This window comes from Populus nigra, chromosome 9 (genome assembly GCF_951802175.1).
Source record: "Populus nigra chromosome 9, ddPopNigr1.1, whole genome shotgun sequence".
Lineage (NCBI taxonomy): Eukaryota > Viridiplantae > Streptophyta > Magnoliopsida > Malpighiales > Salicaceae > Populus > Populus nigra.
This window is the reverse complement of record NC_084860.1, coordinates 16,911,090-16,927,481: the sequence shown is the minus strand read 5'-3', so window position 1 is coordinate 16,927,481 and position 16,392 is coordinate 16,911,090. Positions and strand designations below refer to the sequence as shown.

The 16,392-nt window shown below is 33.7% G+C and overlaps 3 protein-coding genes across 4 annotated transcripts; all 3 read right to left on the bottom strand.

Annotated features, from left to right (window-relative positions):
- Positions 1 to 460: 460 nt before the first annotated feature.
- Positions 461 to 1,446, bottom strand: LOC133702587 (CASP-like protein 1B1). The gene is made up of 3 exons (XM_062126894.1): positions 1,173 to 1,446; positions 910 to 1,033; positions 461 to 814 (listed from the first exon to the last, which is right to left on the bottom strand). Exons 1-3 carry the CDS (start codon positions 1,400 to 1,402, stop codon positions 581 to 583), a joined length of 588 nt encoding a protein of 195 aa, XP_061982878.1. The 5' UTR covers positions 1,403 to 1,446; the 3' UTR covers positions 461 to 580.
- Positions 1,447 to 2,889: 1,443 nt separating this feature from the next.
- On the bottom strand, positions 2,890 to 7,560 carry LOC133702720 (protein LSD1). 2 transcript variants are annotated; one of them, XM_062127055.1, is made up of 8 exons: positions 7,343 to 7,560; positions 7,049 to 7,184; positions 5,897 to 6,007; positions 5,055 to 5,167; positions 3,666 to 3,740; positions 3,484 to 3,537; positions 3,311 to 3,356; positions 2,890 to 3,144 (listed from the first exon to the last, which is right to left on the bottom strand). In XM_062127055.1, the coding sequence occupies exons 2-7, from the start codon at positions 7,158 to 7,160 to the stop codon at positions 3,315 to 3,317; spliced, it is 507 nt and encodes a 168-aa protein (XP_061983039.1). In that variant the 5' UTR covers positions 7,161 to 7,184; positions 7,343 to 7,560; the 3' UTR covers positions 2,890 to 3,144; positions 3,311 to 3,314. The 2 variants fall into 2 exon arrangements, with proteins under 2 accessions (XP_061983039.1, XP_061983038.1); XM_062127054.1 differs by having other exon boundaries at positions 2,890 to 3,356; positions 7,343 to 7,559.
- Positions 7,561 to 11,074: 3,514 nt separating this feature from the next.
- Positions 11,075 to 15,354, bottom strand: LOC133703070 (vacuolar protein sorting-associated protein 2 homolog 2). Its single transcript, XM_062127476.1, has 11 exons — positions 15,087 to 15,354; positions 14,776 to 14,820; positions 14,598 to 14,632; positions 14,442 to 14,492; positions 13,904 to 14,008; positions 13,729 to 13,800; positions 13,018 to 13,089; positions 12,615 to 12,695; positions 12,491 to 12,526; positions 12,322 to 12,383; positions 11,075 to 11,344 (listed from the first exon to the last, which is right to left on the bottom strand). The coding sequence occupies exons 1-11, from the start codon at positions 15,118 to 15,120 to the stop codon at positions 11,284 to 11,286; spliced, it is 654 nt and encodes a 217-aa protein (XP_061983460.1). The 5' UTR covers positions 15,121 to 15,354; the 3' UTR covers positions 11,075 to 11,283.
- Positions 15,355 to 16,392: the final 1,038 nt, after the last annotated feature.

Sequence of the window (16,392 nt, the reverse complement as noted above, 5' to 3'; positions counted from 1 at the left end):
GGAGCAAATGATCATAGTTGGAGGGGTGCGCTGGAGAATAAGGGGAATGCTATGGAGGGCATTTTTACTCTGAAATCTGAATTCTTCAGTTTTGGAGTCCTGCTTCTAGAGATTGTGAGTGGTACAGAAAACCTAAACTTCTTCGCATTGACCCTCCCCTTCAGTTTAATTACGGGGTCGCCTTTTCTTTTTCTTTTTTCAGGTTATTGTAGTTATTTTTTTATTTGATCAATTTATTATAGTCATTTATTGTTAATATATATATATATATCCAGCCATGCGTGTAGCCTGGGTCCACGTATCTATTTACCTATGTATATTGATTGTGGAAGCTCGATGGAGGTGGATAGAAAAAGGATTTTTCCTTGCCATAGAATTAAGCCATATTCATGTTCAAAACCTCTATCTGTTATGCATGGTTGTTGAGACTTGAAAGCAGCTGATAGCATTTCTCTGGCCATAGCAACAAAGACGGCTCAAAGGCAACTTTCTTGATTATTTGCAAGAGTAATACACAGAGCAGAAAAGGGTGCAAAGTGAATGGATTCACTTAGTCCTTACATTATATGGGACAACAATGCTAGCTGCTGTCAGATTTTGGTTTAATTAGAAGCTTCATGATCGACATGACACTAATAATCATCATGAGAATAAGGCCGGCAGAGGAAGCAATGAGTGCAGCACCACCATGATCACAAAAGGTCTCAAATTTGTCACAAATCTTGTCCCACCTTGCATGAGAATTTCCGTTCTTGCCTAGCTCAGCCATGAAAGTCGCAGCACTAGCCCCTCCTGATACCAGAGCCACTGTCATCTGCAAGCATTTGAGCAAAATAGTTTTTGTTTAACAAAGAGTCTTCTCTCCCCTTTTTTGTCTCTTGGTAAAGAAAAAAGTTGTGAGAATGTTACCATATCTAAAATGGCGACCATGGCAAGGCGCATTCCTTTGTAATCAAGCTTCTGACCACAAAGCTCCACCATAATCATCACCAAGTTATGGAAACTAGCCATTCCATTAGCTATAACAAAGAACCTGCAGTACACCATATCTCACACACATAACTAGAAACACTGAAATATTTCCATGCTAAATTCCCATCTCCTATGTTCATGTACTTACAAATGCTGATTACAGTTATGTTAAAGGAAGGAGATGAGTTGATTAGGCTTACACGAATGCTGGGGTGTGTTGAAACTTGGCAGTGAGGGTGACTTTTATTGGGGTATTCCCAACAGTGGCAACAACAAGAGTTTTGGTTTCTTTGTTGAGCGCCATCACAAGTGTTGCAGCTGCTGTGGCCAAGAATGCAACCACCCTTACCATCAAGAGAACCCATTTCTTTGGCTTTGGCTGTAAGCCAGTGCATCCAAGCTCAAGCTTTTCTTCATTTTGCAAGCCCATGTTGACAGAAGACAAGAGAGAGACTGGGATAGAAGGGATGAACGGTGTAATGATGATGGCAGACCAGCACAAGGCAGGCCATATATATAGGTTAAGAGAGGAGAATGGATGGCCAAATCCCTTTGTTGAGTCTAGTAAGCCACATTTAGTGTGCCACTAACTTTCTTTGGGTTGTCTAACCATCAAACTTAAAGTTCACAATTTTGGTTTTGGTGGTTGGGAAAAGTTCAAGTCCTTTTCCCCTTGCAGTAAACATCAGATTTTTTTCACGTAGGGTAAGGTTCATGATCTCGTCATGCCAATTGCTTGTTTGTGTTGGAGAATTCCTCCTCCTAACAAATCCCATTGACATGAGAGAAAACCAGATAAAAAAAAAGAGCCTTTGGATGCTAAACAAGTGAAGAACTTGGGTTCCATTCTCGAAAGAAATGAAGAGAATGGTATTGTTTGATATATGCTTTATGTTCAATTTACTTGGAATTTATATGGTAGTAGAACAAGAATAAAACAAATTATATAAAATGTTTCATCATCTCTTATTAAATTATTGAAATAATTTCTGATTAAAAAATAATAAAAAATATTTACCTTGATTGTTTACTTAATAAATTCTATTTCAGAAGTTTTTACATCATAGATTTTAGATTCAGTCCGGGATCTTATCGAGTCCAAGATTTTGATGGTGAGTTTTTTGAGTTAATTTGTAAATCAATGGGCACTCCAATCTATTCTCAAGTATTAATATATAAGTTTAATCACAATGCTAGACAGCCTCTTCATGAGGAATCTCTCCGGCTTGGACTTACATTGTCATATGACGAGAAAAGCAACTCCAATCAAGACAAGAATTAAGCTTAGGAAGTGATCTCTCTTATGTTTCACATTTCGAGGGGAAATGGGCTTACATGTCATAGGTTAACAAGCCTAGTTTAACAATATGTGACTCCAGCCTCCAAAACCCCACTCTAATGCTTTGTGTGTATTTTATATTATGATATAAAATCATTTATAAAAGTATATTTTATTTAAAAATACATTAATATAATTTTAACAAAAAAAACCATAGAAAACATTATAATAACACGTATTTAATATTTTTCATGCTAACACACACTCAATATAAATTCAACCTCAATGCTAGACAGCCTCCTCTTCGTATGGAATCTCTCGAGCTTGGACTTGCACTGTCATATGACGAGAAAAGTAATCCACAACTCTAATCAAGACAAAATTCAAGCTTAGGAAGTGATCTCTCTTTACTATTTCATGGAGACTTGCTTATGGCTCATTTCTTTTCTCCTCCCTTTTCTTTTAGCACAAGTTATCAAAAATTGCCTTGGCATCAATAATGTGCACCTCCCAATTCGTTTTTGAAAGGAGATACAGCTATTTTCTATAAATGATTAAATTCCCAAAAAAGTCAACCGTTTATTGCAATGAAAGTCATTGCCTTGATGAGAAACAAACCACAATGCAGATACAACTAATTTGGAAAGGTTAAAACATGATTTTAATGATAGAACACTCAATTATACAGAATTTATCTTCAAGAATCTAGGGTTCCGGAAGTACCAAATAAGCACATTCCCTGCATACAGTATATGATAGTTCACTTTGAAAGATACAAGCACATTCACTCAACCAGATATTAGTACAAACATAACGATGTTTCAGTTCGGCAATCAGAGAGACAGAAAGAATGCCCTCTAAAGCTTCATATCCTCAAAATGTACACATCCACACTGCAAATTTCACCAACAGCTCGTGTATTCAAAATGGTTTTGAACAAATGTTGCTCATAGCTATTTTAGACAAAATATACATAACGAATTTTCATATCCTTCTTCACAACAAGTATGAATCTGGGCCATTTCCTACTAAAAGTATAGCAAGATATCAAAATCTCACCGGATTATTTTTTTTCTGTAGTGACACCAACAACAACATTGCTAACCTGCAATGGATAGAAATCTTATCAGCACATATTCTACTCCAAAGGAATGAATGGAAAACAAAGAATGGGAAAAATAAATCAGATTTTTTTAACAAGAAAAGTTGAAAGGAACAAAGTTGAGTTATACCAATTTGCCACTTTCATCAACAGACATAGGGTTTTCCACAACGACAGTTTGAGTCTGAGAATGAGGCATTGAAAACAGGTATGAGAAGGGAAATAACAGATTTAGTAAGCATTAGATACAAAATAACCAAGATTTTTTGTAGCATTTTCCACCAGGAAAGAAAAGTAAGTCCAGTTACTTACTGTTGAAGTAGACGGCATTGTTCCACCTATACCACTAGGTCTGTTTGCTGGAAGCGGAACTCTCACATTAGCCATCTGCAAGACACATGATACAGCACAAGAGAGTGAAAAGAACAATCATTGCTCACTAAAGACCTCACAATAACCAAATGAGGAAAAAGTGCAGTGGTTGGTTGATGCAATAAAAGAAATCATTCAGTCTCCAAAAACAGAGATGTATATCCAAAGCTATGGTGTCTGTTCATGGTGACAAGGATGCTCTAGCAGTATTAGAAAGTTACTTCTCACTGCAAGGGAATCATCTGGATCATGAAAATACATTCCAAGTCTATTTAACTTCACACACACAGGAGAATATTGAATTTCCTGAAAGCCAGCTGACAGGATCAAAATGAAATTTATATTTATAATAATCTTAATTTACAGAGGAACTAATCCATGTCAAAGAATACAAAAACATTTGGCTCTTTTGGACTATTCCAATTGACTCCAGAGGTAACTGGCAAGTACAAAGAGCTAACATCCATTCAAAAGAAAAGGACAATTTTGTTAAACAATAAGCACATTTACTAAAAAAATGTCAAGATTATCTCTGCAACACATCACAAAGCGAACCACAGCAGCAAATACTTAGAACTATCAAAAGATCAAGGAAGAAGTTTCAGGTTGGGTGGTCACTGTGGACAAACTTTGTTTTTTAAAGACACTGTGTATTATCATAGCAAAGAGAACTGTCAAAAAGAGGAGCTATAAATCAATTTCAATGGCATGTGGAAAACTCATTCGCAACTAATTATGTGTCCTCAACAAAAAAACTAAAAAAATTCTGAGTTCATACATATATCTACCTTCAGGCTTTAACTTTGTACTGAAAGTTGGCGATTTGGCAATAACTACCAAGAAATGAGTAGCAGGATGTATAAAAGGAGGGGAGGAGATTTGTAAAATTAATGATGGTAAAGATGGTCCTTAAAAAGAGAGGCAATAATCATGTTAGACCAACTCCTAATGACTACATAATGTTATCCACTATCCATCCCTTTATGGAATTCAAATATTTCAACCATACAGTACAGATCATTATATGCATCCAGAGATAGAAAGACATGAAGATCTTCGTATAATTTGTAGGCAGCAGAATATTAGATAAACTATTGTTCATAAGCAAGCATGTGCCCAAACATTAACAGGAGACAATCTTGATCCAATGCACAAATGCAAAGGCAGATTACTACTTGAAGTACTGAAGTTCATATCATGAGATGGAAATTAATTTAAATAACAGAAGCAAAAAACTTGAGCCAAAACCGAAGATAATTTCAATCTTTGGCAGCCACAGCAAATTTTACAAGGTAAATACTGGTGCCTCAATATAGTTAATGCACTTACACTAATGTTAGTAACATAGTGACAGACCGCACACTTGACAGATGGAGCACCATTCGGATACATAAGTGTAGTCTGGCAGTTCCCACAGTTGACATGAGCAACCTGGTTAGGTCCTACTCACACAGCCACAAAAACATAGAGAAAACAAATCAGTACACACCACCAAACAAAAGAGAAAGATAAAGGAAACTTAGCACAATCGATAAATGCAATTTAGAAATTAAATGATAGAAAGTACACAAATGAAGCCAATGGTAACAACTTCCAGTTTCATTGACAGTAGGTAAATTGATGGAAACTGGGTATCAAAATATCACCACTCTCAGTAACCATAAGTGCACCAGCTACTAATCCCTCCAAACGTTCAAATTTTAAAAACTCAATAGCAATTACCTAATAAAAAAGGAACCTGGAAAATAGTGCAAACAACTACTAAAAGAAAGCAAGTGAGATGGAAAAGAGTAATAAGCAATAAAGTGAGATAGAAGTTTTAGAAATGAATTCTCATCACAAAAAGAAGATACCACTCTCACCACTACATTCTATAATTAATTAGGATCATTGGTGCCCTGCTGATAGTTCTATATACTTCTTGTCTTTTAGTTTTTTTCCCCTTGAGAATCTGAAATGTTTTGATAAGGCACAGAAAACGTCCATGGAAGAAAAGAGCAATCCAAGCTTCTTGGAAGCAAATTATCAACCTAAACCTTTACACTATAAAAAGAAAAACAGCACAAGACTATTTCTGTTGTTATGGAGCAGATTAGATGAGTTAAGCTTGCAAATTGCAAATCCAAATTTGTCAAATAGTATGAAATAATTTTACAATGCTTATATTATACCTGGTGCAAAGTTCACTATGTGGCAGCAGGAGCATCTCACAGTTGTTGCCCCCCGTGCATACATTAGCAATGTCCTGCAACCTCGACATATGAGTTGAGCCACGTCCATCCCTGCAAGTTTGCAATTGGACCCAAATATCCTATCACCATATATTTTAATTCTATCCAATCTAAATTGAAATTCCCACCACATATTGAATTCTTTTTCTTTACTTTTTTTTATTTAAGTCAAAAGAGAACGAAACGGAACTGGAGCATTTTTATATCCTCATAAAAAAGAGTGGAGGTTCCACGACCATTTCAATTTCAACATCTAGAATGTGGACATTTGGGGGATTGGTTGTTTTTCATAACTAGTACTACAAATATAGGTAACAAGGCTGTCTATTCATATCAAGAACCAGGGAAGAAGGCTATAATGATTTAAATTACCAAATCCTTTTGAACTGCAATCTAACTTATATGTCAGATACAAATGCATATTCTCATTAGAGTCTAAGAACAAGCTAGTCCCTTCATTTTAAGAAAAGCTCAGAATTGGCACTCGGTATAAGCAATGGAAGCCAGACAATGAGCATGAAACTTTAACACTCAGTGGATAACAGCAGGATTATGAACTACGCAAGAAGGCATTCCTGTTTTCAAATCCATGGCTAATCTTAGATGACACTGACATCCAGTATAATACAAAAGGTAACTCTCTTTTAACAGTAAAAACACAAGTTCTAGATGCATTTTTCATCCATTTCTAAACTTCAATTCCACAATGCAGAAAATTCCAAATTTATCCAAAGCAACAACTTCGATGAAATTCTAACCTCCAAAGCTAATCATCAAATCCAACCCTAATTTCATCTAAAACCACCCAAGTCAACTAATTCATCTAAAACCCACAGCCTCCATCTTTCCCACCAACAATTCTTCGAGCAATTATCTCCTAGAACACACTAAAACAAAAGGCAGAAGAAATTTTTAAACTTAGCAGTACCAATTAGAAAGAAGAACAAAAACCAAAAACCTAAATCTTCCAAATTACCAATATTCATTGCGCCTATCATTAACATTAATAAAGGCGAAAAGCATTCACATAAAAACATAAACATTAAAGGGTTCAACAAACAAAACAGAGAGAGAGGGAACTGAATTATATACCAGGAGCAGGAATAGAGGTAACGGTACTACATAAAGCACAACAAACATTAGTAGCTCCACTTGGATATAACAATAAACTTCTACACCCTCTACACACCACCTGGCTCTGCATCTCTCTCCCTCTCCCTCTTTCTCTCTACAAAAAAAAAATAATCAAAAACCCAGGTCAGAAACATTAAAAAGAACCAAACTTTAACATCAAAACATGATAGTTAACAGCAAAAAATTCAAGGGCAGGCATGAATTCAACGTCAAAACAAGAATATCGATCAAAATTGGCAGTAAAAAAAAAACCTGAATTGCTTAAAAAAAAAGAAAGAAGTTCGATTTTTATGGGAAAAACCAAGGTGGGTTTTTTGATAGATTGATGAAATCGAGGGCTTAGAAAGATAAGATTGAATGTATTATGACTTCATTTTCTGATTCGGGTAAGAAAAGGGAAGAAAATGGAGGGCGTTTTTGTAATTTCTGTGAAAAATAAGGTGAAAGGTTTTGGGGTGTCATGTTTATAAAAATAGAACCTGTCAACGGTATGAGTAGAAGCTTCCTTTTATTTCTGTCTTAAAGTTTTTTCTGCTTCTTGTTATGGTCCCTCAATTTGTTTCTATTTATAGAACTAGCCTATTGTTTTACTTTTTTTGTTTTAAAGAACAACAAATTTTACATGTCAACTTTCCGAGGAATAATATTTGTTATTATGATAATAGTTATATTTTAAAATGTTTTTTATTTATAAATATATTAAAATAATATATTTTTATTTTTTAAAATTTATTTTTAATATTAATGTATTAAAAAAATAAAAATATTAAAAAATATTATAATAAAAAAATCAAATTTTTATAAAATATTATTTGGACTAGGTTGCCAGATAACACTTGAGTATCGGTTATCTATATAATAATATTGTATTTTAAATGTGTTTAGTTTGAAAATACATTATTTTTATGTTTTTTTAAAACTAAATGTGTAATTTCAAATTCAAAATAATAATAATAATAATAATAATAATAATAATAAAGGATAATTCATTCAGCATATGAACAAAGTTCATATGCCATATAGAAGTGTTTTTTTCTTTCATGATTACGCCATATGCCAAGAGATATACATGGGTTTTGCGAATTTAAGAACATTATTAGATGACATGTTTTATTTGTAAAGAAAAAAATAGAAGAAAAATCAATTGATTGAGATTATTAAAATGTGTTTGGTCACATGGTAAAAATGAATTTTTAAAAAAAATTATGTGAAATAACATTTTAAAAAACATTTAAAAAAAATACTTGAATTATAGTATTTATCAAACGGTGTTTAATAAATCTTACTAGATTATTTACCCCATTAAAATGTAGGTCATATAAAAAAAAAATTCAAATATTGTTAATGTATTTTTTAGTAGAAAAAAAATTGTAAGTCGAATAAGCATTGGTCTAATATAACCCAATTGACTTGAGGGTTTAAAAACAACCTCGATAAAAATATAATATGACTAAAAAAAAGATTCAAAGTGATATTTTTTTTAATATTGAGACGAAAACATATTGGATTGAATCAAGTCAACCCGAGTTAACCTGTAAAGTTTGCAGGTTAGGTTATGAGACTGTGATAATTCTATAGAAAGTAAATCAAATCAAGTTTTTAATTCTGAATCAACCTAATATTGAATGATGAGACTAAAAAAAAATCAATTAGAAAAAAATAAAAAAGACAACTTGAGTCAATTTGGATTAGCCAGCCACTCCTGTGACCCGAGTCATTAGACCAAGATAACCTTACAGAAGTAAAGTGAAATAAATTATGAAATATAATTCTTAATTAACTCAATGTTAAAGAATAAAATTGAAAAAAAAATGGTTTAAAAAATAACCCAAATCAACCGGGTTAAATTATTAAATCTGTAACATGGATTATGAGATTAGAATAACCTCATAGAAAGAAATTAAAACAAATTATGAAGTATAATTCTTAATTAACTAAACATTAAAGGATGAAATTAAAAAAAATCAATTAAAAAATAGAATTAAAAAACTAAAATTAACCAGGTTAACTTACTAAACTCGAGATTCATCGTAATATGTACCATGCGCCTCCCATTTGATGGAGGGGGATGATGACACGTGGGTAGCACACATCAACCTTTTATATGGATTTATTAATATTTTAATGATTCAAATTACTAAAAAGCCCTTAAGAGCATCCTAATATTATAAAAAAATGTTGTAAAGATGAAAGCGCCCTCTCATACCGAGCTTAAATTTTTTATAATCAAAGGCTAGACATGTTATTTTATTGTAAAAAAAATATATAAACAAAAATAACTCTTTACAAAGCCAAAACTTTTGAGTTTTTAAGGGTATCATCGTCTTTTAACTATGTAAATACAGCTTCCGGACAAAAAGCTTATTTTCTTAGCTTTTAAGGGTGATGAAATTATTTTACTATATATAAAAAACATAAATTTACTGAATTATCTCGGCCCATTAACAAATATCATTTTGATTTTCAGGACAAAATAATTAATACATTGTTAAAATCCAAAATATTTCTCCTCGTATGGTACAAGAAAAAGCTGAGCACTTCTAGTTTGTTTTGTATTAGGCTATGGACAACAACTTAGCTTGGTGTGTAAAAAGATTTAATCTCAATAAGCAAAAATGGTTGAAAATTTGTATGGAGAATTTATCCAAAGACTTTCAAATTAAGAGAGAGAGAGAGAGAGAGAGAGAGAGAGACTTGCAAGCTAAGAAAATGGACATCAATATTTTATATCCCATGGGTCTAAAATCAAAGATTTTACAAAAGTCCAGCTTAACACCTTCTAGAATCCTATGTAAATGACGATCAATTTCTTTTTTAAATCTCGTGGAAGCGCACAAGTCCTTCCCGCATGCCATTAATGACCTGCGAAGAGGAAGAGTCCATGGTGGTTGGTGTAATTTCACTAACCAGAGGGACCCAAATTGAGCTGCTCATAAACTTCAGGATCATTTTGGCGTTGTTCATTTATGCTTACATATTTCTGGTCCAATGTCAAACCATGCTGATCATGATTCCAGACAAAGAATTTGAAGCCTACAAAAATCTCCTGATCCCACAAATCTCATCATGATAAGAACAAGGCTAGACCCAAATTGACCTCAGCAGCAAAAGAAGTTGCTTGGAGCTTGGACCATTTGGAGTTGTATTCTATGCATAAATCAACTTGATTCTTGGTTCATGGATCAATCAAGAATGGAGACAGATTCTCGTTAGAATATACCTCAGCCAACTAAAACCAAGTTGCAATTCCTTAGCCAATTGCACGAAATGAATTTGCTTTGTGCATAAAGCTACTCTGGCTTCCAGCTTGCATTTTACTCATAAAATATGCTGATGACAAGATGTGTTAAAGCAAGTTGCTAATGCAGCCCCATTGCGGCTACTACATTGCCTATGCTTTACCCCATCTACATTTGCTGATGCACAATGGGTTGTCCGATGGAATTATTGGATTTAGTATTTTGTTAAAGTGAGAGACTTAAGTTGACTAACGAAATCTAAAAACAATGTTTGGACAAGATATTTTGAAAGTGTTTTTTAAAGTATATTAAAATAATATTTTTATTATTTTTTAAAAATTATTTTTAATATCAATACAATCCAAAATCATAAAAACATATATATATATATTAAAATTTAATCAATCCCAGTTCGAACATAATACTAAACAAGGGCTAAATAGCTTTGATGATTGTCCCGATGCTCAAAATCTCCTTTTCTTCCCTTCTATAGTTCTATGTAGCTTCATGTCTTTAGGGCAAGCTGAAGGATGATCAAAAGGGGGTTTTTTCTTCCCTTCTATGTAGTAGCTTCATGTCTTTAGGGTAAGCTGAAAGATGATCAAAAGGGGGTTTTCGCCTCCAGGACCAGGAGGCTACGGAAGCAGTTTAGGTGTTTTGGGTATTTTAGACCCTCCCATGACCCAAATGAAAAGACATTCTAGTCCAAAAGGGTAGAGTAAAAGAATGAAAACAAATCTCCAAGTACAAAATCAGAATATCTTTCAATATGCACTCCCTTTTCTCCTGTTCATATAACAAAGTCTAGTATGGTGGCATTTCGCATAAGTAGAATATGTATAACATAGACAATGCTGCTACTATTAATTGGCATTTCATGCATCTGACTGTTTTTGTAAGAATTTACACCCATTAAGATTCTGCTCCAAGCATCACTGCTACATGTTTTCCAGATCAAATGCGTCGTAGAGAGGCCAGTCTTTTCTCAAGATCCTCAACATTGGTAGATTCAGGACTGCATACAAATTCAGATAAAAGAGTTTGTTAGTATAACAAATTTTTGGTGAGTAAAGACTTCGTTTATATCTGCTTCCTGTCACGGGAAAAACTTCAGTTTGCAGAATGTGCGCTCAGATGCTGGCTCAAAGTATTGTCCGTAGAGTATTGTTCTGAAGTAACTCTCTGGGCTCTTGTTATTTTGATGGGAAATATCAATGGTGAAATCTCGTGTCATCACAGTTCTCACACCACTCATTCAGAACCCCATCTCTGAATAAAGTTCAACACAACAAATTTCTGGTTTCAGCATAGACAAATCCCAATAGATTCCTCTATCTCAGAAACTTGCTCCATTAAATATGCTTTACCCATTAAAAATTGGTAATGTTCCATGAAAAAATCTAAACTGGTGCCACATCCACCACCCAACAAATTGTGCCTATGATTCACACCCAACCATCACACCACCAACACTACTAGCCATCCCAGTATGCCATGGTCTAAATCTCAGTGGACAATATGATATTATAGGGACTAACAGAAATTCTAGAGTCCAAGAACCCTGTAATATTCCAACTCGAGCTTGGCATGGACTACATCTCTACGCAAGTTGCAGTACTCATCAATGATCAAGGCCAGGCACTGCCATAGCTGCTTGCACTTTGCAGGTATATATTATATCCAAGTCTGACAGAATAGCAAAACTAGCAATTTTTATCTTGTTTGCAGAAAATTTAGGTATGGTCCGAATCTTATAGCAAACATAAAAAGATTTCTCTTCTCCCTTTGTTCACATGTTCAGTCTCTTTTAACTAAACAGAAAACAGCTGAGAGGATATTTTTACTTAGGCACCAATTGTGAGCCGGGGATATCACCAACTTGAAAGTTTCACTCACGAGGCAATGCCATAAATTAAATTTGCTTGAGCCATTTTTTCATTCAACATGGATTAAATAATGGACATTACTTCAAAGTGAAGTGCTACGTCATACCTTGTAACAGCATTAGGAGGAGCATTCTTTGATGCGATCCGACCTTTTGGAGCTGAAGATAACTGTTAAAAACAAGGATCAGAATCATACATATGATTAGACATCCCAGAAATTAAGAAGGCATAACAACCAAGGATTACATGGGACAACTAATGTCAACAAAACAAACCTGAGATGCAATGTCCACACCAATCTCATCAAGCACCTACAAAATGATGTTATTTAAATTAGAGATGGACTAGGTCTTTAAAATAAAACTAAAACAAACTAAATTGTTGCTGTTGATGTTTCACCTGGTTAGTGAGCTCCTCTGTTTCCTCTTCAGCCTCATCTTTGTCTAAAGTCTCATCTATAGCTTCTGACATCATCTCAATCTGCAAAATGTTTAATAAGATTTTAGATACTCCCAGTACCACTCTATACAACAAAATCAGTCATAGAGAAAAGTTCAATCTATCCATTGAATGAAAACCATTTGACATTATTTGACATTTTGATGATATGGGGCATCTTGCACATTTTCACTCTGATTAGTCAAAAAAAAAAAAGGCAAAATGGTTGTGTGTGCATTGTCTCCTCCAAACTTTTTTATCTAAGAATAATCATTTGATTGCTAGAAGAAGTATGGGAATTCCACTTACACACAGGAATTTATAGGAAAAAATGAAATGTTGTAGAAACAAAACATAGGATTACCGTCATATCCATTTGTGCTGACTGCTTCTGGAACTCTTTGATCACTTTAGCTTGTTTTGCAGGAGCCATTTGCTGTCAAAAAAACAAGGTATTGATATACTCCAGTCGACTGTAAAGAATGCTTAAACATATTTCAGGAGATTAGCCTCCACAATGAGCACTACAAGCTCAATGGATTATGTGAGCACTTTGATGAACACACTGTAATCTAAGCAACCAGCCCTGTTGTGCACCTTTCTACTGCAAAGCAGCACCGGAACACAACATTAGGTCATCCAATACTCTCATTTTTATTTTTACGCTATTTTTGACATCTCTTTCTGTCAACACCGTACAAACCAATCGACAAGTGCACCATTGAAAATGTTACAGTATTGTCTACTACAATACAGTTTAAATGGCTCATGCTTATAACGCCTCTCAGTCAATGAAGTAGAAGAAAATAATAGATCATAACTTGCACTATGAAATGTCTCCTATGTCATCTCTAACAAACCATAGCCAACACTTAAGTGCATTGAAGGGTATGTAACTGCTGAACATGATACTATATCAAGCACTACATAGAGTATGAATGACTTCCAGTTTGAAGCGTCTCTTCCAATAAGACATGGGTTTATGGAATTATGGTTTTCTATGAATACCTGTCTCATAAATAGGATAGGTTTAGTAATAAAAACTATTATACTACGGTTGCATCACTATTAATACCTTGTTCATAGCCACCATTGCCTTAGTTGCACCTTTCATTCCAGTGGAGATTGAAGTGCTGGCATACAGCGCCTGTGAACATAAAATAAAGACCAGGGCATCAACATCAGACAACAAGGACAACCCTGCAGATCCTTCTAAACTTACAAACTAGATTGTGCAGACAGAAAGTTACCTGTGTATGAGTAGCAACACCTCTGATTTGGGCACGACTCCCCTGCAAATTTGTTATTTGTTGCCGAAGTCGAACAAGTTGCCGGGCTAAGATTTTAGTAGCAGCCTAAGTATCGAGCAAAAGTCTTACATTATCAAGAAGCTATCCAAGAAGACATCCTCAACAACTCCAAGCTATGACTTCGAACAAACCATGTTAACTTTGCATGGATTATGCAGCACACACTTATGCAGCAACTACAGATTACTCAAATTTCTTGAGCAATTTTCACTGAACAGTCTAAGTTATCACAAACCATCTCATTCCCTAAACTCTCATTCCCTAAACTCTAAAATTATTTTATCTCATTTCACCTCAATGATGCATCTGCAACTTCTTAAAGTGGACAATTTTTCCACGATGTCAAATGATGCTTCATAACAAATCAAAAAGGCACAAGATTGATAATAACTGATCATAGATTCATAATAGGTCATGTTTATATTTGTTCTCATCCATGAACCATTTAACCACTACACCGAAGAATAAATAGACTTGCCTCATTTCCAGTTTTTGCTGTTTGCTTTATCTCTGCCACCAATTTCTTCTCCTAAAAATGCATTACAAAGTACAATTTAGAAAAAGAAATTAAAAAAAAAAAGACCTGGTAGTAAATTCCATCCAAAACCATTGCAAAAAAGCAACATCAACATACCTCCAGTTGAAGTGATGCAATTTCACGTTCAATACCTAGAAATCAAAGACAAACAAAAACCCATAATAGCTTTGCCACTATTTAACACAGAAAGTTTCCAACTATACTGTTAAACCAATTGACCCAGGTAACAATTAATCAAAATTTTGATCCTTCAAGGAAAAGCAACCACAAATACCTCTAGTAGCAACCACCATATCTCTCTTGCTAGTCCTGAGAGCCTCTGTTGGATTCAAACAATCCTTCATTAATTTCACGCAAACTAAGCTTCAAAACTATCAAATCCAACAAATCAAACCCTGATCCTCCACTCCAAAACTCAAAGCAAACAACAGAATCATTAACATTTTAACAGCAACACAATCCCAAATAAGCAAAAAACATCCTCTACTTCACCAAAACTGAAAAAGTTCAAAAATTTACAACACTATCACCAATCTAAAACAAAAGCCACTTTAAACATATTATTTACAACAACAAAAACAGTACCTTTAGGAGAAGTTTTCTTCTTGAAGATGTTCATTGTTGCTAACAGTGAACCTTGTACACTTGGAAAAAAAATCCCCTGTTCTCTTCTAAGGAGAAGACAAGAAACCCTAGTGCAGTACTAGATTTCTTCTAAGTAAGGAAAGTGTGTGCACTGTAAGGAAGAAAGTAGAAAATGTGGTTAAAGGAGAGGAGGCTACTGCTTCGGGGAGCGTGCTGGTTTTTTTTTTTCTTTCCCCCAAGATCTTCATCCAATTGTACAAGTCTAACTAGCCGTTACAGTTCTCTTCACTTCCTATAATGCCCCTTTTCATTTAATTCTTTTATATATATATATATTTCTTTGATTTCACTTTTTATAACACTTTCACATGGTTTTTTTTTAAATGCCCCCTTTTGTTTTTCTTAGAAGTCCGAGGAGTGAAAAGACTTTCAATTTCTTCTTTCTGCTGTGTTATGAGTAGAATAGAGTAAAAGTGATCGATCTGATATTCATTATTTTGGATTTTTACATATTAGAAAACCTTTCTTGATTTGAGTGAATTTTAAATAGAATTAAATAAAATATTAATTTGATAAAATATTACTGATCCGATTAAATTTATAATGATTTGAGTAATCCATTTAATCTTGATTATTTTAATAAAAACAATTAATCTAGATTCAAGTTTTTTTCCAAGTTAATTCTAAACTATGATAATAGAATGTTGATTTTAATAGAGTAAAAATACAATATATATATATGCGCGCGCATGCGCATGATAAAATATTATCACGAACTTGTCCATAATATTTAGTATTAGTAGAAATAAAATATTTATTTGCTATGAAATAGATGACCTTGAATAATATACATTAATAAGAACTATGAAAAAAAAATCATGTTAAAAATAACAGAACTCACTTAATGACCACAAATAGCATCTTAATACTTTATATTAAAAAAAATTATTTGAGTTTGTAGTCAAGATAAACCTCTACAGCAAACATAGAAGTTAAGAATATTGGAATATTTAGATCATAGGAAAAACTTTTGAAAGAGTTGAGTGGAATAAGGAAAAAAAAAGGACCAGATTTATTACATAGATGGTGTTTTTCTTTAATTTATTTTGTTTTTCCCTTTATTTAAAACTAAAAAAATAAAATAAAATTAGGTAATATGGGCAAATTTGATTTAAAAAACTACTAAATTATGGATGGTGGATCTATCTTAGTCAATGGACTATTTAATTATTTATGATGCTACAAAGACTAATTGATTAATTTATTCAGCTATAGGGATTCAATTACTAATTAAATATTCCATATA